A 21,772-nucleotide genomic window follows, 5' to 3' on the forward strand; every position below is an offset into this window, starting at 1 on the left:
TTATCAAATATTATCTTGAAGAGGATTTTCATTCAAATTTTTGTGGTCTTGCTCAGGTATCTTACTAGGTTAAAAACATATGAAAATACATATGCCACGAAAAAGACCTTTTCATACGTTCTCTCAACTCATAACCGACATGACATAGAACGAATAGGATTGAGTTTCCACGATTGAGTTTTAAATAGATATTGATAAGAATAATCTTATCCTATTCCAACTCATTTGTATGTCACGGAAATAGACATCTAAGTAAGACTTTGAGTTACCGGCTCCCCGATGATGCCACGTCATGAGCATGCCTCAATTTGCCTCGCATTAATGGCTGGCGGCATAGCACAGCCTCTTCTTGCTAGATGAACCTATGTAATCCTTCCTGCTTAGATGAAGGACGAGAAGACCATTCCCTACTTGAACAAAAGGAGAAAGGGATTTGAATCACAAGGTGATAGCCCCGATAGTCCTTCAAGCATAGCCCACCGATAAGTCACTCGCCTTAACTCCCCCGCCTCACCAAGATCAGAGGACGAGAGATGGAAAAATTTTTGCTATCATGATCGATCAATTAACTTAATCTTATCTTCGATCAACTAATACGAAGGATAATCTGCCCTACTAAGTACGCGGGATAAAATGCCACCCACCAGCTCATAGAGGGGAAGGCTCGACATTTATTTTCTCTCTCTCTCTCTCTCTCTCTCTCCCCTTAATATCTTGTACTAATTTAAGTATCGGGAGGGTCGAGGTGGGAAGCCCTCGGCACCGACTTGTTGTGCAAGGCTGTTGACGCCCAAGAGATGAACCTGCCACCAAAAGACAACCCGACGACCGAGAAAGGACCAAGTAGTTAAGAAGACCCCGATCCCTCTACCTGACCTCTCTGCTCATAGGCTATAGCATCCCTGGTAGACGACCTCCCATGTAGACCTTTTATGTCGGTTTGTTATGTCAGTAGTCCTATATCAGCATGGAGAAGACACAAGGATAAACCGACACTTTTGATGATGAATTAATCAGACCGACTCATCAGTTGATGGTATTCATGAAACCATCATATATCAATAATAAAATAACTACTCATCTATGTTAGTCATACTTCCATTAAGACATGGTAAGTTTATTAGAAAAATATTATAATAAAAAAAAATAGACTCAAAACCACGATGGAAGTCAGCTTATAAACCTTTGTAGAGTTTCAAATAGTATCCTTATTGCTCTATGAATAAGAACAACAAAATTAGGTGATTTACTTATAATATTTTTTATACTTCCATAAATATATTATAAATATATCATAAAATACTATAATTGACCATTACTTTTAGGGATAGTATGCAATGATGACATTCCAATCCTCAAGAGAATGAATAATGACATAAGCTTTGGACGAGGAGAAGAAAGGTGACAAAAGACTAATCGGAGAAAACATAAAAGAAAATCTTGTGTCGATTAAAGCTTTTAGTTGAAGTCAAGAGGGAAGGGAGTAAAGGGGAGAGGTAAGGCCAAAGGAGTCGAGGGGCGATCCTAGCGAACCAGAAAAGACAGACAATGACTGATGGGCAAAGGATAGGGAACCCTTTGGGCCAAATAGGTGGCCAATTTGGTTCAAATTAGTAGTTACGAAAAACATATAAAGAGGGATTTTGCTCTAAAGATTCATCCAAATTTTTTTAAGGGTAAATTTTAAAATAAATCTCTAACTTTGATTTTTTTTTTTTACAGAACATTTTTAACTATATGAAAACATCATTTTATCCTTCTAATATTAATTTTTTTTTATCATTTTACCCTTAGTCGTTTGACCCTTGCCTATGGTGGTGGTGCTCACCAACGGTTATGGACGACAATGAGCCCACATATGAGGGCTACGGGGGGTGACTCTGCATGTCGAACTCTTGTGCGAGGGCGAGGGAGACGATCAACCCTTGCATAGGGTTGTAGTGGGCATTCTTGCATGACAAACCATCGCACGAGAGTTACGGGCAATAATGGATTCTTACGTGAGAGCTATGGGCAATAGTAAAATGACAAGGGCTCGTGAGTTGATGAGGGAGGTGGCTAGCCCTCATGCGAGGGTTGTAGGTGGAGGGGGATGACCCCCTATGATAAACCCTCACGTAAGGGATGCGAGCGATGACGAAATAATAAAAACCAACGAGTGAGACTTTGCACGAGGGGTGCAAGTGGAGGGGGATAATCTTGTGCGATAAGCTCCTCGCATGAGAGCTATGAGCGACAACAAAAGATGTGGGCTAATGAGTAAAAAGGGGCATGCAGAAGAGGATGTTGACGAGCTCTCGCGCGAGGGCCACAGGTGATGGCGAGATGACAAGGGCGGGTGAGCTAAGTGAGGTTACATGGTGAACGGGGTGGTGGAGAAGCGATAAAATCATTTTTTAGAAAAAAATATTTTTTTAAAAAAATTAAAATATGAAACGCTCTGCCGTAGAAACCATATAAATATTTATATAAAAGATGAAATATTCATTAAAAACACAACCACTATTAGTTCGTGTGGCCATTAAACTACACACCCAAACTCATTCCTCCACGCAAAATTATACCCTGTTAACCTCTTATCTGTCCTTCCTCCAAAACGCCATCTTTTGATTGCCCACGGCGACACCATCTCGCCTTCTGCCCGATCCCAAATGGAGTCCGTCGCGGCATCGGCGGCGATCCCCTCGTCGCCGTCCCACCTCTCCTTCTTCTCTCCCAAGAGAATCGCCCCTCGACGCCAATCCATAGTCCCGATCGCCTCCAAGAGTAGTTCCTTCCTTCTTCCCTCTTCTTCATCTTCTTGGATTCCATCTGTGACCTAAATTTCCTTTTTTGCCTGCTGTTCAGATAGGGAAGATGCGGCGGATCGTAGTTCCGGATCGTCGCCGTCTCCCCTCTCCTTCTTCTCACCCAAGAGAAGCACCCCTCGACGCCAATCCCTTCTCCCGATCGCCTCCAAGAGTAGTTATTCCCTTCTCCCCCTCTTCTCCGTCTTGGATTCGATCTGTGACCTAAATCTCCCTTTCCTTTTGCTGCTCTTCAGGTAGGGAAAACGACGCGGATCTCAATTCCGTGTCCGAAAGCACCAGCCTCGTCCCTTTCCTCGGCAATCGCGCCCGCGCACCTCTTTCCCCGTTCCCCAATGTAATTCGCCCGACCCCGCTACTTTTCTTCTCTTTTTCTGATGTGGGCGTCATGGAAAGAGTTTGTCTTTTGACGTGCAATTCGTGTCTGGTTGTTAGGATACGGCAATGGGCTTGGTTTTGAGCGCGGCGGCTGGAAGAGGGTGGACGACGGGATCCGGAATGGAGGGCCCTCGGATCCCTGCCTACTCCGATTCCGCCGATCAGACTGTTCTCACCTTCCCCTGGTCCCTCTACACCAGGTCTCCCCGCCGTCGGATGCGTGTGGCCTTCACCTGCAACGTCTGCGGTCAGCGGACCACTCGTGCCATCAACCCCCATGCATACACCGACGGCACTGTCTTTGTTCAGGTGATCCATGCGATTGTAACTCAATGTCTGTTTTTTTCCCTCTATTTGTGTCGGTTGTGCTCTAAATAGGTTTCTGTTTTGCGGTTCTTGGTTTGTGGTTGCATCAGTGCTGCGGCTGCAATGTGTTTCATAAGCTGGTAGACAATCTGAATCTGTTCCACGAGATGAAATGTTATGTGAACCCGAGTTTCCACTATAAAGGAGACGTGTCATTCAATTACATGGATGCAGATGATGATCAGAACATCTTTCCCATCTTATAAGTTGGAAGAACTGGGTAATATAGATATCATATGTGAATATCCATGTTTTCTTTGTCACTATTGATGACTAAGAATAAGTTGATTATAAGATTCTGTTTACATATTGAAATTTACTTGCTTACTGCTGTAAATACCTAAATATACCTATATTGTAGTTGTAGCACCTATGGCATTTAGTTTTTAAGATATAACTGGTCAATCCTTTACATATACTGTGATGTTTATGTGTATTTGATGTCACAAAACATCTATCACGCTTCACTAAGTTCAGGCATTTGAGGATATCTAGATCGTGTAGGTTGTACTTATGCATATTTTCTCCCTTTTTAGTTTCTGAGATTTCACTGGTTGATCCTTTACATATGCTGTGATGTTTATGCATATTGAATATAAGAAGAGGTCTATCAGGCTTCACTAAATTCTGGCGTTTGAGGAATCTAGATTGTGTACACTGTACTTGTGCATGTTTTGACCCTTGAGGAACTCTTGATTGTGTAGTTTATACTTGGCATCATGGTTGCTTATCGTATTTCATCCTTTTTACCTTGTTATAAGCATGACTGTGGCATGAAAAAACCTCTCTTTGCTTTCACTGCAGTACCATAGGTGTCTTGAGTGTCATAAATTTAAAAGGAAAGCAGGTTTGGATTGGTATAGCTTTGACTTTCTGCTGCCTATACGTGATCTTCATGCTGCATATCACAAGGATGCAAGGGATTAATGGATATTTGATATGTCCCATGCTTTTTCTACCCCTCTTTGTTTCTCCTTGCTCTTTGCATTGTGGTTTTTTATGTACTTAAAGCGCTCATATTGCATATTGCATGTGGACATTAGGGAGTATGCCTTACAAACCTTTTTGGCTGTCTGAAAGCATCACTTCCTTTATATACTTTTTTAATTCATATATATCAGTATATGATTTACTTTAATTCAAATGATGTTGCATATTTGCCGGATGTGACAATGGTTAGGTTCTGATAGTAAAGTGCTTCCACAGCCTTGTTGTAGTTGCAACATGCTCAATGGTTAGAATGCTCTATTTGGAAAAGGAAATTTTTTTTTAATACCACAATGCTAGATATGAGATACTCTAGTGAAGCCTGAGAAGCAGTGTCTCGGAATTACATTATCTTTATCAACTTCTCACTATGTTGATCAACAATTAATATTTGGAATGCATTAGTTCAGATTCTACAACGGCATTCTTGGAGGAAGCCGGGTTTGTTCTTTTTTCAGATTAACATGGGGCATAGTAATAAATATTATGGTTGCAGCTTTTAAGTATTGTACACTGATCGATGAGTACTGATCCAATTGAATTCTCATATTTCTTAAACAGTTATGTTTGAAAACTGGTGTCTGTTCAACTTATTGGCATACAATCACACAAGTAAATACAAGCAATGTTGATTGGTTATGGGAACATGACCATGGAAACATGCTGTGTTGTTGATGGTAACAGATGTGATCCAGTGGTAAGTAAACTATGGTTGTTTCTCGTTGGAATTACAAATCATGACCAAAATCTACCTTCAATGATATATTTTTATAGTGAATTTATCTGTGAAATTTGCTAAATCTTCCAGTCCTGACTATACAACAATTGGCTGTTGTATGTGAGTTCAGTGTGATACACTTGGGTATACTTGATAGTTAGTACATACAACTACAGAGGGCATATACTACATAAAGAAGGTAGTATTAGCAAAGCTGTCTTCTTGCATCTCTTCTGACTATTCAGGTGGACCAAATAATATTAGCAGGGGGTATCTTGTCCTCTGTCGAGGATATTTGAAGTTATATATTTAGCCGAATGGGAAAACATTTTTTTTGTGAGTGGTAATTATCACAAAGTTCAGACACTCGCACTGGTTCTCATGCTATCAAATGCAACTTTGTCTCTTTTGGATTGGTTTTAAACCATTGGAAGTAACATAAGCTGACTCGATGAAATTTTCTGTCAATGTGACATTTCCGCAATTCTCATTGATTTATCTGTTCTTTGTTTTTGTGGTTTTTATTCCAATTGTTTGTTGGGTTATTTGTTCCTTTAAGATTGACATTACTTTCTATGGTATCTTCTTTCTTGCCTCCTTGGCTGAATCCTGCTCACAAGTCTCGAGGGAGTTGCAAGTATTAGCATAATGCAACAAGAAAAGGGAGAAAATATGTTATTCCTGGATTTTTTTTACTAAAATTTGACTAAAGGTTCTTTAGTACTCTAGATTTAAGTTTTGGATGGTTTTTTGAACTGGACTAAGAGTATGATTTGTTTAGATGAGTAACTTTGAATCTTTATTGACTTTATGTTGGTGTCAGAATGTGTTTTTGATCTAGAGCAGAAGTCATTCACCTCCTCTACAAATTTTCATTAAATCTTCAAGAGGTGCATGCATCACCATTGAGAGATTGGTAAAGATTTTTTTCTTCTCTCTAATTGATCTTGTATATGTTGTATCATGATTTATGGAAAAATCAAGCTGTTTTTGTTGGAAGTATTCAAAGTTTATTCTTATTACTGAATATATTTTTTCTTTACTTCAATCATGATGTGGATTTTGTTTATCCAGGATATTATATCTATCTGACTAAGTTCTTACCAGCCAAGTAAGCTAGCATTTTCAGCACATTCAGTATATGTGGGATGAGGTTAGTTTGCTTTAATGCATTTGTGGTGTGGTTGTTTTACTTTCAATAATTTTGGATAAAAATTTCCATTTGAGAAATTACGAGTATTCTAATTATATTTTGATAGATGTCTTTATTGTTATCAAATAATATTATCATAGCTCGTGTGATTCTATTATATTCTGATTTGAGAGGTCACAAGAAACATGTTTTAAATATGACTTGATGAAATTAAAAATGAAATAGTCATATATATATATATTTGTGTTGGTATAATGACCCAAATTACAACCAGATGCTGTAGCTTTTTCTTGTTCCTTGTTACTTCTGTTCTTTGTCAATATATATGGAGATGAATCTTCCTAGGATTTGAATTATTTTGCTATGGTTTCTCATTTTGGAAAATACTATGGAGAAGATGGATATATTCACCAAAACATTGCAAGAAATCATGCGCCTCGATTCATACCAATATATATATATATATATATATATATATATATATATATATAGGTTTAATTATAGATTCAATTTAAAGCATGTAGCCATAACATCATTCGTGGATTTATCACTCCGTCGACCAAAAAGGTACAACAGCAAAGCCACCCCTTGACATAATTGTGCAGGATTATTCATGGGTATTAGTCAGGCTTAGTGTTACAAATATATATTGATCAGTACCTAATGGATCAGCTTCTATGAGACAAAACTAGATACAACAAGAAAAAAAGGGGTGACGAGCTCAGACATTACAGGGGATTTTATCCACCTGATTTCTATCTGAATCTAGAATCTCTCTCTCCGTCTCCAAATAGACTAGTGTTGCTAGTCTCAAAGCCCTTTTCAAAGAAGAATTTGGTATTCATCTGCCGATTAGCCTGTGCTTTCTTCATCCTCGTCGCTGGATGATGTCGAGTAAGCTGGTGATGACGGTGAGTAGACTGCACTCGGACTGCAAAATTATAATAGAAATTGAGTCAATTTTGATTGTAGAAGTAATGGGTTCAAACTGTAAACGAAAAATAATCAAGTCTATATAAACCTGTATTGTGGAGAACTTGGGCTGTATTCCGGTCCTGTTCCGGAGTTGGACGGGCTGCAAGCCCCATAAAAGAGCCATTAGCTGCATTCTCAATTGGATTGCAATATTTTCCTGCTCTGAGAGAGAGAGAGAGAGAGAGAGATTACCTGTCAGGGCTGAATGCAGGACTTGATGGGGAGTAAGATGGAGATGCAGGTGAATACGATGGCGAAGTTGATCTACAAAACAGAGTAACGAAAGAGTCATAAGCAAAAGTTACATGATGAAAGGTCAAATGCAATTGGAATTTACAACACAGCATTACTCAAAAAGGCTTAAACCGAAGATCTTTACCGAGAAAACTTATGTAAGGCACTCAAAGCAGTTTGGTACCTGTAGTTTGGAGATGATTGACCGTGTTGACTGGACGGAGACAGCCTTGGACTTGCAACCGAAGGACCGTACTTTGGTGAGGTAGGACTGTAACTTGGAGATATGGGGCTGTATCTGGGAGATGTAGGACTGTATGATGGAGAGCTTGGAGTATAGGAAGGTGATGTAGGACTGTAGCTAGGTGATGTTGGAGTGTAAACTGGAGAGCTAGGACTGTAACTCGGTGAAGGAGGATTGTAGCTAGGTGATGTCGGAGTGTAAACTGGAGAGCTAGGGCTGTAACTCGGTGAAGGAGGACTGTAGCTAGGTGATGTCGGCGTGTAAACTGGAGAGCTAGGGCTGTAACTCGGTGAAGGAGGACTGTAGCTAGGTGATGTCGGCGTGTAAACTGGAGAGCTAGGGCTGTAACGGGGAGATGTTGGCGAATATGATGGACTTGTAGGAGAGTAAGCAGGACTGGTAGGACTATATGCCGGAGAAGCAGGGCTATAACCCGGAGATGATGGGCTATAATCCAAGGACGGACTGGGGGAGAAAGCCATCCCAGCAACATAAGGAGAAAACTGAGCAGCCGTCGTGAGGGGTGAAGCACGGATCTGTGGACTCAGCAAGTAACCCGGGGACATCATTCCCTCGTGATAAGATGCCCAAGCATAATTGGGTGAAGCAGATGGTGTCGTTCCGAAATCAAATCCACCACCGTCCATCATGTAACTCGGAAGCGGAAGCTCGATCGCCTGTTGCAACATCTGATCATTCAAGTACAGTGCACAGGCCCCAGTTCCGACCGGCGTGAGCTGTCCGAGCGTGATGTTCTCCGTGACTCCTCTAAGGTGGTCTTCTTCAGAGTACACAGCAGCGTCGAGGAGGATCTCCACGGTTTCCTCGAACGAACATCTCATCAGAGTCCCGGTGTCGTTCCTGTTGATACCATGCCGGGTGATGGCCATTAGGTGGCCTCTGTAGGTCATCGTGTCACAAAGAATAGCCAAGTGGCGGTAGTTCACATAAGATCCGTCGAACGATATGACCGCACGCAACTCATCCAAGAGAGCTCGTCGGACAGCCTCGATGCCCAGAACCTCTATAACTTCGACCAAGTGATTGCTGGTGGTCCTCGTTGCATCGACGTCTTCGTGGCACATGACGGCCAGGAGATTGACGCCTTCCGTGTCCAGCATCCACTCCACAGCTTGTTCGAAGCCTTCCTCGTCATTAAACCTACTGCTTTTTGCTGACTTGATAAAAACCTTTTTGATTTCAGGGATGCCGCGGAGTGCCATTTCGGTCAGCATGTTGCTCTCGATCTTTTTCATAAATACGTCATCCTCATCCGATTCATCCTGTACTTCTCGTTTGGGTGCATCATCGTTCGTGATGCGGATGCGGAGCATGAGCTTATCTGCATTATCATCATTAAAGATGCACCTTAAATCATCACCGAATTCGTTATCGATCTTCTCTGCGATGTCCGCCATGACCAACTTTTTATCCACCATCATCTCACGATTCAGTTCGATACGAAGCAGCCATGCAGATATGTTTTCGGAAGCAGTGTCCTCATCCGGCATTTCATAATATGACCTGACGAACTCGACGTCTTCCTCGACGACGGTGCTCCTAGGATCGGGATCATACCATATCTCGGTTGCGTGCGTAACGCTGCGCAATGTGGTGTATTCCAGTGCACATTGCACCTGCTTAGCCATCTCTTTCTCGTGCCTGACCTCGGGCTTCAAGTACACACAAAGAGAAGGGGTTTTGATTTGCTTGGCGACATTTATGATCTCCCTCAACCTGGGAACACCGAGAGTGACGTTCTTGGCGCTCACTCCAGCATAGTGGAAAGTGTTGAGGGTCATCTGCGTCGCTGGCTCTCCGATGGATTGGGCGGCTACACAACCGATCATCTCGCCGGGCGCTACTAGTGACTGCACAAACCGGGATTCTATCTCGCCGATGACCCATTCGAATGCCTCACGAGTAAGCCTGTACTCCTTCATAACACGTTTGCTGGCTAACGTGCTACGCAGTAAGATACCGAAGAGTAAAGTCGCATTCCTCTGAGCCTCCATGCTCAGAAAATCATCGCCGGGAACGACTTTCAGCCGTTCTTGCAACTTGTCGACAGCGTCCACGATCTCCATCGGGTGCATATCAGATGGCCTTCTCGGATCGATCTTGAATGTCTTTTGTGCATTCCAGATGAGTCTTTTGAGATTCACGGGCATATGCATCGTGGCATCGCCGGTGGTGGCGATCTCAGTGCCAAGTTGGTACCGATCTGCCTCTAATTTCTGAACCTCAGCATCGAACACATCTCTGCATTCCGGGATGGTTTTCAGATCCTCAACATGCTCCTCCTGCAGGTAGCTAGGATTCCAGTGGACGTCATCCAGCTGGTACCTGAAAACGCTCTCGAATTCTGTCTTTCTCATCCTCAACGAATCCAACTTCTGTGACTCGATCCAAACAGCATCTATACCATCTTCTCCGTATAAGAACTGAATGACATCCCCTAGAGAATTCCTCACGGTACCATCGTACGTAACCACTATATCCTCCATCGCCTTGACAAGACGACGCTGAATGTAGCCGGTCTCGGAAGTCTTGACGGCGGTATCGACCAGACCTTCCCTACCTCCCATGGCATGGAAGAAGAATTCCTGTGGTGTCAAACCGCGAAGGTAAGAGTTCTCCACGAAACCGCGGCTTTCAGGCCCATAGTCATCTTTAGTAAAGTGAGGCAACGTTCGATCCACGAACCCAAACGGAATTCGTTTGCCCTCGACATTCTGCTGCCCCACGCAGGCGGTCATCTGTGAGATGTTGATAAAGCTACCTTTCGAACCTGCGGTAACCATGGCCTTCAGGTTGTTGCTCTCGGATAAGCTCTTCTGGCCGCTACTGCCGGCATCATCACGCGCCCTGTTCAGAACCTGAGAGGCAGCAAAGTGGCTGTTGTTAAGTGGCTGGATGAACATGGTAGATCTTACGTAAAGGGTTCAGGTTCACGTGTGGAGCACCTGGTTGACTCTATTCTCGAATGACTCCATCATGGTTCGCCCGGGCTCAGCTTCGAATTGCTTTTCCTGCGCAAGCTTGATGAGTTCTTTGACATCATTTTTAGCTTTTGATATCGTTTCATTGATCTTCTCCATGGTTGCCGCGTCCGCAATCGTGTCTCCGATTCCCATACTAAAGCCATTCTGCAGCAGCCAATGGTTCACGAGCCACTGCGCGTGCCCCAGAAACTTGCGAGCTGCATCCGGCCCAACTTCTTCCCTGCAATGCAAGTACGAGCGCACCAGATGACGATCGAGGCAAAAGTCATCGATGCCCTTATCGCTAGCTCAGCTACACTTACCAGATGACGTGAATGAGGCTTCCGGGAGATGTTCCTAGTGTTTTCCTGCAAAGGGTGCCCGAGAGAAGCTCCCCCTTCTCGATCCTAACGACGGTATCTCCTGGAGTGATGAAACCAGTCTCTGTTTCTGCGTGCCATCCTGAAAATTTCATCAGATTTATTTGCTTCGGGATGATAAGGTTGAAAACTTGCTTCCCCGTCCACAGCGGCCTTGGTTTCAGTACGGCAGGAGCGGGTATCTTTCCATCGAAGTCTTCCCACCACATCAAGATGTTCATGAAGACATCCTGCATGCCACAAACACAAACGAAGTAAACGACCGCCCCTCCTTTCCCCTTTCTCAAGCAGATGCAAGAAAAAGGCACCTTTTCGATGAAGGTGTCCCTCGCCGTGATCTTGCGACATCCGAGGAGGGTATCCTGGACGATACCCATAACAGGGCGATTCGATTGAGGCGAGACGATACACTTGGGAACCATCATTAGCTCTATGACTTCTGCTCTGGTTTCCAAAGACTGGGGAACATGCATGTTCATTTCATCTCCATCAAAGTCAGCATTATATGGCGTCGTGACACAAAGATTCAGGCGAAAAGTGGAGTAAGGCATAAGTTTTATCCGGTGACCCATAATGGACATCTTGTGGAGACTCGGCTGCCGGTTGAAGAGAACGTAGTCGCCGTCACGTAAATGGCGTTCAACCTGCGAAAAGAAACAGAGTTATTACTGTAGCAATCAAAAAAAATTAAACCCTCGGTACGACACAAGCCTTGTATCCGAGCTCCAAATGGCGATCGCTGCTTTTCTTCACGTATCGAAGATCGAGCCTTTGACCGTCATCCCGTATAATGTAATTTGCGCCGGGCGTTCCAGGAGGAGGATGCGGACCGTTTTCCACGAGTTCCCTCAGTCTGAAAGAGAAGCCATCATTTGTTAGACAAACTGCTAGTGCAACACAAGGGGCGAGCCAATCGAATACCTCTCGATGTTGTATGCGGTCACAGTTTCCGGGTACGTTAGGTTCGAAGCTATGCTCCAAGGAACGCCCAGTTCGTCGATGTTAATCGTCGGGTCCGGCGTGATGACCGTTCGTGCGGAAAAGTTGACGCGCTTTCCCATCAAATTACCTCTGATTCGACCGCCTTTACCCTTTAGTCTACTGCAAATAGATTTGATGGGTCGCCCTGACCGATGCGTCGCCTGCACAAAGCAACTTCATGAATTCCGGATGATCAAACGTACATACCAATCCAAAGGAAACACCACATCACCGGTAAACACATACTGTTGGCTGACCCGGAAGCTCATTATCAAAGTAAGTGGCGACGTGAAATTGCAACACTTGGGCAAGCTCCGAGATGAAGTGAGCAGGAGCTCCGCTCCTTTCCTGCTGCCTCAAATTCTCGTTATGCCTAATTATCATTGCCAACTGATGAGTCAAATCGTCCTGCTCGGATACGGAGGGAAGCACGTCAAGAAACATGACAGCAGCGGACAATGACTGCAGCCAGACAACGCACGAACTCACCTCGCTCCTCAAGGACGAATCCATCATCACGGAAGGTCTCACGGGAGGCGGAGGAACCGGAAGGACTTGCAATATCATCCAATCTGGACGGGCATATTTAGGATCGAGACCTAGTAGCAGACAATCCTCATCGCTTATCCTCTCGAGAACGCTGAGAACCTGTGCAAACCAATTTTGAAGCACTCATCATATGTTCTCTACATATTTAATTCACCAAGAATATTAATAGCGAGGTAGGTACCGTCTCGGCAGACAGGACTTGTTTTCGTTCAGATGGTTCGAGACGGTCTTCTTGTTCATCTGATTTCTTTTTTGAGTCTTTATATTCAGCGACCATCTTCAAGCCATCTATGGTTATAATTGGCTGCCGGGCACCACACCCGACCCGGCTCTTCTCTGTTGGTCCTTGTGAATCTTGTTGAACCTGGAGACCGATATCATCACCACCAGAGCATTTCTTCTTGCTTTTACAGGCAACATATATTCTCTGCAACCTATTTTTCGGGTTCCGAATTTTCAGGGCTTCCTTGAACTTGGGATCATCCTGAGACGAAGCAGAAAGGCAGTGACAAGAAGGTCGTGCTTAAAAGGATGCTGACAGGTCCATCCAAAACCAAACAACGAGAAGAAAGGACCAACACACCGTTCGAATTGTCAGACCAAAAGAAATCCAAGAGCAATTCATCTAAACCATAAGTAGAATTGGCATCTACTGCAATTTAGTTGGACGCACAGCTACAAAATCAAAATATGGTGCACATAAGAAATATGTACTAAGGGAAGTAACTTGGTAGCCGAGAAAAGCAAATGTCTTTGCAAGCGCTGCACGGATCACCAAAACACTTTCAACCAATCATATATGAAAAATCCTGTTGAAGATACATCTACTCCAGAGTGAGTGTAGTACATGATCTACTGAAATTTCGATTCTTATATATAAGGTTTGTCGTACCGGACTGTACGGCCCGGTACGGGTGGTACGTACCGGTCCGACAAGCCAGCGGTACGCGGACCGTCCCGTACCGTATCGAGCACTGTAGTAGTGTACAGCGCTCAGTACACGTGAGTGTACCGCTCGGTACACCTGGGTGTACCGAGCGGTATACCGTACCGTACCGGTACCGAGCCTGGGTCGAAACGCCGATGCGGTACGGTACGGTGAACCTTGCTTATATATCCACCCCAGAGTGAATGTATACATACATACATACATACATATATATATATATATATATATATATAATAATGATTTCGAAATTTCAATTTTTGGTAAATAAGTTTGGTATATTACAACAATATACCTTATTTTGATTTTACTAAAAGATTTTCTTTTTTTTCCTCTTTACGTCTTCCTACTTCAAGTAAATCATTCGATCGTAGGTGAAAGGAGGCGAGCAAGCAAGTTGATCCTCTTACGAGGCGTTGTCGGCGTACCTCATCAACGAGGATCTTGGAGCAATTGAAGCAGACGCAGCGCGTGATAAGTAGCACCGTCTTGAGGAACCCGATGTGGAACATGGGCTTGGCAAGCTCGAGGTGGCCGAAGTGGCCGGGGCACTCCGCCATGTTGCCCTTGCAGGTCTCGCAGCTCATCCTCCGGTTCACCGTCCCGAGCCGCGGGTCGCTTAGCCCCCCGAGCTTGGGCTTCCCCCGCTCCGTCGTCGCGCCATGCACGATCTGCACCACCGACATATGCCGCTGCCACACCACACCCGAGCGACACCGAGGTCAATAAACCAGGGAATCCGAGCATCGACGGAACCCTAATCGACAAAAGATGAGGTTCGAGGGGATTACAATTTCTTCGGGGCTGAGGATCCCGAACTGTACGGCGCCGACCTCGGCGACGTTGGCCGGGGAGTAAGGGAATCGCATGTCCATGGCTGGAAATCGTGGGAGAAACCACAGTTTCGACCCAAAAAAGTTACGGTTTTTAGCGAGCGAGAGGGCTCCTGGAGTTGGAATTCCTGCGAGAATAGATAGTTGGATCTCTCCCTTGTCGCCGAGAGGATGGTAAGCGAAACGAGAAATGGAGGGGATGATGCGGTATTTATAGACGGAGGGAGGGGAAGGTGAGCTCGTGATGGTCGAGGGGGACCGTCCAACGCGCGGGGTAGTCGACGTGGACGTCAATCTTGAGGATATTTGAATATGAGGATTTTATTTTATTTTATTTATTTATTTATTTATTGACTCGAAAATAAAACATGATAAATAACTTTAATTGGAGAGGTATTATGAGTGCACTTCTACTTGAAATAAATAGTTTAATGTTCCAAATTGGGGTGGGGTGGGGTGGGTACCACAAAAGTGTTTGGTTATAATAATTTCATATGAATATATTATTTTTGGGGGAAAATTATGGATGCCTAATAGCTGTATGTGTTCGTTGCTTACCTTTTAAAATTAGAGCAACTTACCCACAAAGTCTTCCCTTCCTATTAGAATTTATATCGATGCACTATAATGCTTAAAAACCCCTGTGAATTGATTCATTGAATCGCCGGTCTAAATGAATCTAATCGGTTCGTACCTGTCAAATTGGACTTAATATTTTTTTAACATAGAAGACAAATATGGTATAATTATAATGATTCTATTTTTTTTTATTTTATGTGATTTTAGTATTTTTAAGTTAAATGCTCTAGGAGTTGTTAGATGCTTCCCTAATTGGCTAGGGGCTACTCTAATTCTAGTCCTAGGATTGGGATTCTTGCGCAAAAGTCATAGATGTTTAGGACCTTTCTTATAAGGTCAGCATATAACATTCTTTCTACTTCTACTCTAAGTAGGAGTGTGCCTCCCTTGTTTATTAGCTATTCTTATTTGGGTGAGAATTATCCTAATTATAGTTATGCTAGGATTGAGATATGTAAATTATTATAACATAGGCTTTGCTTGATTGAATAATATATAAGACTTTAAGAGGTCATTGGATAAAGATCGATCATAATGATCGAGTAACGTTGAGATCATTACTTATCATATTATAAAAATATAACCTTAATGTTATCCTTAAGAGTTTTAATTTTTTTTTCTTTTTAAGCAGTCAAAAATTTGAGAGTTTTAAGACCTATTAAAATTCTAAAAATTATTTTATATATTTTGTTCATTAAAAATAATCTAAAATATGGTGATATTCAATCTTTTTTTAGAATTAATATAAAAATCATTTTATAATAATTTTGGCTCATTAAAAAAACTTTTTTTTTTTTATCCTAGTGTAGCGTACCGTTTTAGTCTTGCATATCAGAGAAATAGATGCTTTGTCTTAGTCTTCGGGCTTAAGTATATTTCATATTAGATGATCATCTTTTTTATTTTCTCTTTTTTTTTTTATTACAGCATAAGAAATTGCATTCTCTTCGTATTCATATTTTAGCTTGGCGTCGAGACAGTTTTCCTATATTTTATTCAGATTTTGACTCTCACTTAGTGTCTATCCCTTTGGTTCATTTTTATTCATTCAAATCCTATTTTGACCGATTCGATCTTTTTTTTTTAATTTTATTTTGAACTTATTTAGATAAGATCTTATCCACTATCAAAGATTAACATATATTAAATTAAATATCAATCTAATTTAAAAACTTAAATTATTCGATCGTGGATCAATTATAAGCATAGTGCAGATAACATTACTCCCTAAATCCCACTATTTCTCTTTTGTCTCACACACCCAAAAATCTTGAGCTTTAATACCCAAAGTTTTTGCTTTTACTAATTACATGTTATCGGATAAAGTCGTACGCGAAGGAAGGTGGGTGGACTCACCCGTCTGCTGACGCTTCATCGCAATGCTGTGCGGAGCAAATCGGAGGAAGCAGATACAAGTCTCCATCCAATTAGTTGTCAGGTTTTGGAGTCATCTCCTACGGATGAGTTCATCTTGTTGCCTATACTAATGTAATTGTTGGTTTCCGGGGGCCGGCGGCAGACTGCAGCAGCCGAGCCCACACGATCGGATCATGGCTTCCTCCTGCTCGGACTTGTCGGTCGGCTTTGTTGATCTTTTGATGCTTCTTGGTCTTATGCTCTTTGGACACTTGGGATGCCCAGCTAGCTCTGAAAGATCCGAGTTTATATCGGATTCGGATAGCTTTTGGGTTTATTTATTTATTTGATTTGAGAAGAGTCCACGTAAGAAAATAGGTATCTGAGTCGGATTTACTGTATCACGTGGACATCAAATCGAATCCAATCGATGTGACGCGGCACTAGATCATTTTGCCACTTGCCATAGGTCATGCACGATCATGGTTCTCGCCTGCGACCATTTTGGCGTGGCGTCGAGAGGTCGACGACGATGGACGAGACGTCGACCGGTGATCTTATGGTCACTTCATCATCAAGGCCTAGAAATCTAGCTTAACAATATATGTAATTAGAGGCAAAGCACCGGAGAGAAAAAGGAAAAACTATCTCGTACATGTTCTTGAATCTTTGGATTTGCTCGAAAGAAGTGGGTTACGTTGGATTAGAAGACTCGGTAATTCCAATTAGCGGACGCTATAGCGCTGTTGGTGATCACGAAATCGAAGCCAGCATTGTTGCTAGATACGGACAAAGCGCTCCGAGGGATGGATCCCATGTGCTCTGTTTCTTAAAGATAGGTGATAAGATTCTTCCAAGTGGTCGGTCGTCGTTTACGGCCCTCTCCTCCGCGGTCGAGCCACTGCCCGCCATGGAACAAGACAAAAGCACGAGCTGGCCTTCCCCCCCGGTCTTCAAAGTCCCGACCCAGTGCAGCGAGAAGCCCGAGGCGGAGTCTCCATGGGCGCCCCCAGGCCCGCAGCCAAAGCACCTCCGAACAGGAAGTCCACCACCCTCCGTTGCCTCTTCGAGCTGGACGCCGTCGCCCACGACGCCCCCCTGCCGCCCCCCTCCGCTGATGCCGAGGTCGACGAGCTACTTTCCTCGATATCCCGCTGCGCCGACCCGACGTTGGAGTCGCCGTCGCAGCAGCAGGAGGTCAAGCGCCAGCAGCTGTCCCGCGTGCTCTCCGCCGTCCGGGGCGCCACGCGGCCGCTCGACGACACGGTGTGGCCTCCCCTCGTCTTCATGCTCTCCGCCAACCTCTTCCGCCCGCTGCCCCCGCCGGCGAGCCCCTGCTTGCCGCCGGACCTGTACGAGGAGGACGGCCTCGCGATGAGCCTTGCCCCCTCGTGGCCGCACCTGCACATCGTCTACGACATCCTGGCGGCGCTGGTGGAAGGCGCCGACGCCAAGGTCCTGCGAAGGCACCTCGACCGCGCCTTCCTCCGCGGCCTCCTCGCTCTGTTCCAGTCCGAGGACCCGCGGGAGCGCAACCGCCTCAAGAACGTGTTCCACGACCTCTACTCCAAGTTCGCCTCCGACCGCTCCTTCATGCGGAAGTCCATGAACAACGTGCTCCTCCGCTACGTGTTCGACGGGGAGCGGCATTACGGCATCGGGGAGCTGCTGGAGATATGGGGCAGCATCATCAACGGGTTCGCCGTGCCGCTCAAGGAGGAGCACAGGCTGTTCCTGACGAGGGTGCTGCTGCCGCTGCACAAACCCAGGGGGATCGGCGCCTACCACCGGCAGCTGTCCTATTGCGTGACCCAGTTCGTGCACAAGGAGCCGGGCCTCGGGGAGGAGGTGGTGAAGGGCATCTTGAAGCGTTGGCCTGTCACCAATTGCCAGAAAGAGGTGCTGCTTCTCGGGGAGCTGGAAGACCTGTTGGAGAGCTTGGATCCCCCGCAGTTCGAGAGGCTGGCGCCGCCGCTCTGCGCTCGGATCGCCCGGTGCTCAAACAGCGCCAGCTCTCAGGTGATGATGCCCTGTTGCCTTGTTGTTCTAAAGACAATAGCTCAACATCCTGCAATTACAATAATAGTATCTCAATATCCGTAGTTGTGTCCTTTCCTTCCTGACATCTTAAGCTTGAGGATTACCGGTAACCCAATCAGGAAGGTATCAGAGTAAATCATGAGTCTAAAACTCGAATCCGCCTCTCTTTTTCGTATGGTATTTGATTAACATTCTTGCGACGCCATTCTCTTTAATTAGTCCTGATCTGGCTTGCGTGTGAGAGAGGATGTTAGAGTTCGATATACGTCTGGAAAGTAGCAGTCACTATGAATCTTAGGCATCCAAATCCTTTGGCGTGACAACTATGAGTTCTAGACATCTACCATCCTTCCCTCCACCGAAGAAGAAGAAGAAGAAGAAGAAGAAGAAGTAATTCCGCTTTTTCGCGAATGGATAGTTTAATCATGGTATGATAGAGTAGAACCATCATGTATGCCTTGTCATCTCTGCTTCCAATGAAATGTTCATCTGCTGCAATTTTCACTGATTTCATCATACGCCATTAGTTCGATGAATTATCTTCCTTCACTTAATTTATTGAACAATTATCCACAATCGGACTGATGTTGACTCCTGATCGATGTGCTTAGTGCATTAGTCAAAGTTCAAACCTTAAGATCTAAACTCTGGAGCACTTCAAAATGCCACATTTCACCGGGAGAGTAAAATGTGGCATTTTTTTTTTGCCGATAATAATTGTGGGTGCGATCTTCGTATACTGTTAGGAACAACGATAGACAAATATCACCATGAAAGTGAACCATGAACTTAGTGGTTTAATCGTGGTATGATATATATGCCTTGTCATCTCTGCTTTAGAACCTTCCAATGGAAGGTTCATCTGCAGCAATTTTTATTGATTTCCTTGAACTGTTACGGTAGTATACGTAAATGGACTTTTGTTGATTCCTGATGGATTTACCAAGCACATTGGTCAGAGCACCCAATTTTTCTTTCTGATGACAATTGTGCAAACCTGAACTGAGACTTTTACGTCGATTCTTTTGTTTCCTACAATAAATCTATAAATTTTTACTTGTTCAGGTAGCAGAAAGAGCGTTGTACGTATGGAACAGCGAACGGTTTGTGATGATGGCATCACAGTCCTGGGAACAAGTTCTTCCTGGCATAGTCGAGTGCATCGAGAGGAACCTGAGATGGCACTGGAGCAAGTCGGTGCAGCACCTGACTACATCTGTGAAGAGCATGCTGGAGGAAATGGAGCCGGTGTTGTACTCCAGATATCAACTTGAGCTTGGCCACAAGGAATCAGTGATGATCCAGGAAGAGACCAAGAGGAAGATAAGGTGGGAGAGGCTGGAGATGGCTGGCTGCTCAAGGTTAACAAATCAAAACTAATGCTCCATGTTTGTGCAGGTGTATATATACTTGATGATTCTAAAGATACAGAGAAGCTTAACTTTTGTTCTTTGTTTCTTCTGATTTTTGAGGTCACATGATGAGAGGAAGTCAACTCAAACATTTACATCTCTCTCTGAAGTCAGTAGTAGTAACTTATTGTGAACATACCTCCTGTTTCAGTCTGAAGCTGTCACCAAAATCAACACTGGTGCTCCTAAACATCAAGGTGTGCCAAACTTGTGACCAACTAAGGAAATGTGGAGCATATGTTTTCTTGATTCTTTTCTCTTCCTGTAATAGATTCTTGGAGTTGGAACTGTCTATAGTCTCTCTCTCTCTCTCTCTCTCTCTCTCTCTCTCTCTCTCTCTCTCTCGCATCTTGGCTAGATTTTGGTCATCATTTGTCCTTGTTCTACTATGAGAATTGGAAATCTACAGAATGTGGGTGTGGTGTGTAGTTGCTTCTCGTGGTCCAAAGGTGGGGTTGTCTCAGAGGGAACGCACCTCTTTGAAAGATTCATGAGCTTTGCAAAAGAATAAAATGGTTGAGTTTTGCTTGATCAGTGGAGACGATCCTATCATTCCATTGAAATGAATTCCTACCAAGCGAGTGGTTCAGCAAAGGATAAATGAAGTGATGAGCTTTCATTCACAGGTAGACAAAATCCAAACATTTCAGTGGAGACAATCCTATCGACCCATCAAATTCCTACAAAGTTATTTAACAAGGAAGAGAGAACATATGGCTCACAGTACACTTATGTGCCATCATGAGGCGCCAGGAGAACATCTACCTTACCAAGATTCCAAACCTAATCATGGAGTTCATAAGATGTCAATCTTCTTTTGGATTGACCTCATTTGACTATCATGTTTGATCATTCATTCAAAGTGCCCACTCTAATTTTGCTGACACTATGGGATGAGAGAGAATCTATGGGAGAAATGTGTTGGATTTGTCCCCGAGAACAATTGGAAATTTTGAAGTACTAAAACAAAAACCCTTGCCCTATTGTCATCATCATCATCATCATCATCATCTACTTTATTTGAAAAATATATATTTCTTTTAAGTTATCAAAAAATTTTTAATTATATTATTTTGAAGTATAAGACGATGACGTACTGATTCAAATTTATGACCCATCAATTATGCAACTATATACTAAGCGCTAGAACATCTCGATAGAGAAATACATAACTAACCAAAATTTTTATTATTTATGTCAAAATTAATTTTTAAATTAAAATTTTATTTTATTTTATAAAATTGGATAATCATGGTAACGGCTTTCGTGAAATAACATGTCTCTTGGATTCCTTTCTTAGGGCACTATTTAGACCCTATAAATAGAGTCCAAAAATAATCTCAATATATTTGTTTAGACAATAATATGATTTTTTAAATATATATATATATATATATATATATATATATATAATTTTGATTTGTTGAACATTGGTATGACTTGCATTTATCATTTCCAGAATAATCCAGAGATGCATCATGAGGCAGCATTAACATGAGATCTCAGATGCATCTTCTAAAAGTTACTGTTGGTGAAATCAAAATGCCAGAAAAGAACAAAAGGTTTTGGTGTCAAAAAACATGCTGTGCTGCAAATTTTGAAGAGCCTGGAGATTGATTGAGGCATAAGTTGATGTAGGGATTTTATATGGAAGGATGATTCAATGTGTGTGGCTATATATATTGCTCATTATATGTACAGGTGCAGATGTCATGTCACCAAACAGAACAAAGCCGTAAATGGATTAGTCCATTTAAAGAAGCAACTTTTGGGATGAACTCCACAACAACATTATCAATAAGAGAAAAATCTAAGTTGCCAGGGAAAAAGAATGTAATGGAATGCACATC

The 21,772-nt window shown here is 43.3% G+C and overlaps 3 protein-coding genes across 6 annotated transcripts; 2 read left to right on the top strand and 1 right to left on the bottom strand.

Annotated features, from left to right (window-relative positions):
- The first annotated feature begins 2,547 nt into the window (after nucleotides 1-2,547).
- Nucleotides 2,548-6,516, top strand: LOC103977279 (uncharacterized). Of its 4 annotated transcripts, XR_001976998.2 has the most exons (7): nucleotides 2,548-2,766; nucleotides 2,848-2,964; nucleotides 3,044-3,144; nucleotides 3,243-3,494; nucleotides 3,602-3,771; nucleotides 6,080-6,172; nucleotides 6,331-6,516. XR_001976998.2 is itself a non-coding variant. In XM_018822912.2 (6 exons), exons 1-5 carry the CDS (start codon nucleotides 2,652-2,654, stop codon nucleotides 3,755-3,757), a joined length of 741 nt encoding a protein of 246 aa, XP_018678457.2. In that variant the 5' UTR covers nucleotides 2,548-2,651; the 3' UTR covers nucleotides 3,758-3,771; nucleotides 6,331-6,516. The 4 variants fall into 4 exon arrangements, 3 of the variants coding, with proteins under 3 accessions (XP_018678457.2, XP_009391021.2, XP_009391022.2); XM_018822912.2 differs by lacking the exon at nucleotides 6,080-6,172; XM_009392746.3 differs by lacking the exons at nucleotides 6,080-6,172; nucleotides 6,331-6,516 and having other exon boundaries at nucleotides 3,602-3,967.
- A 694-nt stretch (nucleotides 6,517-7,210) lies between these two features.
- LOC135634080 (DNA-directed RNA polymerase II subunit RPB1-like) lies at nucleotides 7,211-14,577 on the bottom strand. The gene is made up of 14 exons (XM_065144262.1): nucleotides 14,494-14,577; nucleotides 14,131-14,394; nucleotides 12,938-13,240; nucleotides 12,697-12,855; nucleotides 12,454-12,615; nucleotides 12,148-12,368; nucleotides 11,938-12,079; nucleotides 11,535-11,870; nucleotides 11,170-11,456; nucleotides 10,829-11,087; nucleotides 7,845-10,741; nucleotides 7,577-7,648; nucleotides 7,431-7,484; nucleotides 7,211-7,340 (listed from the first exon to the last, which is right to left on the bottom strand). The coding sequence occupies exons 1-14, from the start codon at nucleotides 14,575-14,577 to the stop codon at nucleotides 7,262-7,264; spliced, it is 5,319 nt and encodes a 1,772-aa protein (XP_065000334.1). The 3' UTR covers nucleotides 7,211-7,261.
- A 2,761-nt stretch (nucleotides 14,578-17,338) lies between these two features.
- Nucleotides 17,339-20,214, top strand: LOC135582121 (serine/threonine protein phosphatase 2A 57 kDa regulatory subunit B' beta isoform-like). The gene is made up of 3 exons (XM_009392745.3): nucleotides 17,339-18,489; nucleotides 19,576-19,871; nucleotides 19,983-20,214. Exons 1-3 carry the CDS (start codon nucleotides 17,470-17,472, stop codon nucleotides 20,053-20,055), a joined length of 1,389 nt encoding a protein of 462 aa, XP_009391020.2. The 5' UTR covers nucleotides 17,339-17,469; the 3' UTR covers nucleotides 20,056-20,214.
- The last annotated feature ends 1,558 nt before the right edge of the window (nucleotides 20,215-21,772 follow it).

Source organism: Musa acuminata, chromosome BXJ3-3 (genome assembly GCF_036884655.1).
Source record: "Musa acuminata AAA Group cultivar baxijiao chromosome BXJ3-3, Cavendish_Baxijiao_AAA, whole genome shotgun sequence".
Classification (NCBI taxonomy): Eukaryota; Viridiplantae; Streptophyta; class Magnoliopsida; order Zingiberales; family Musaceae; genus Musa; species Musa acuminata.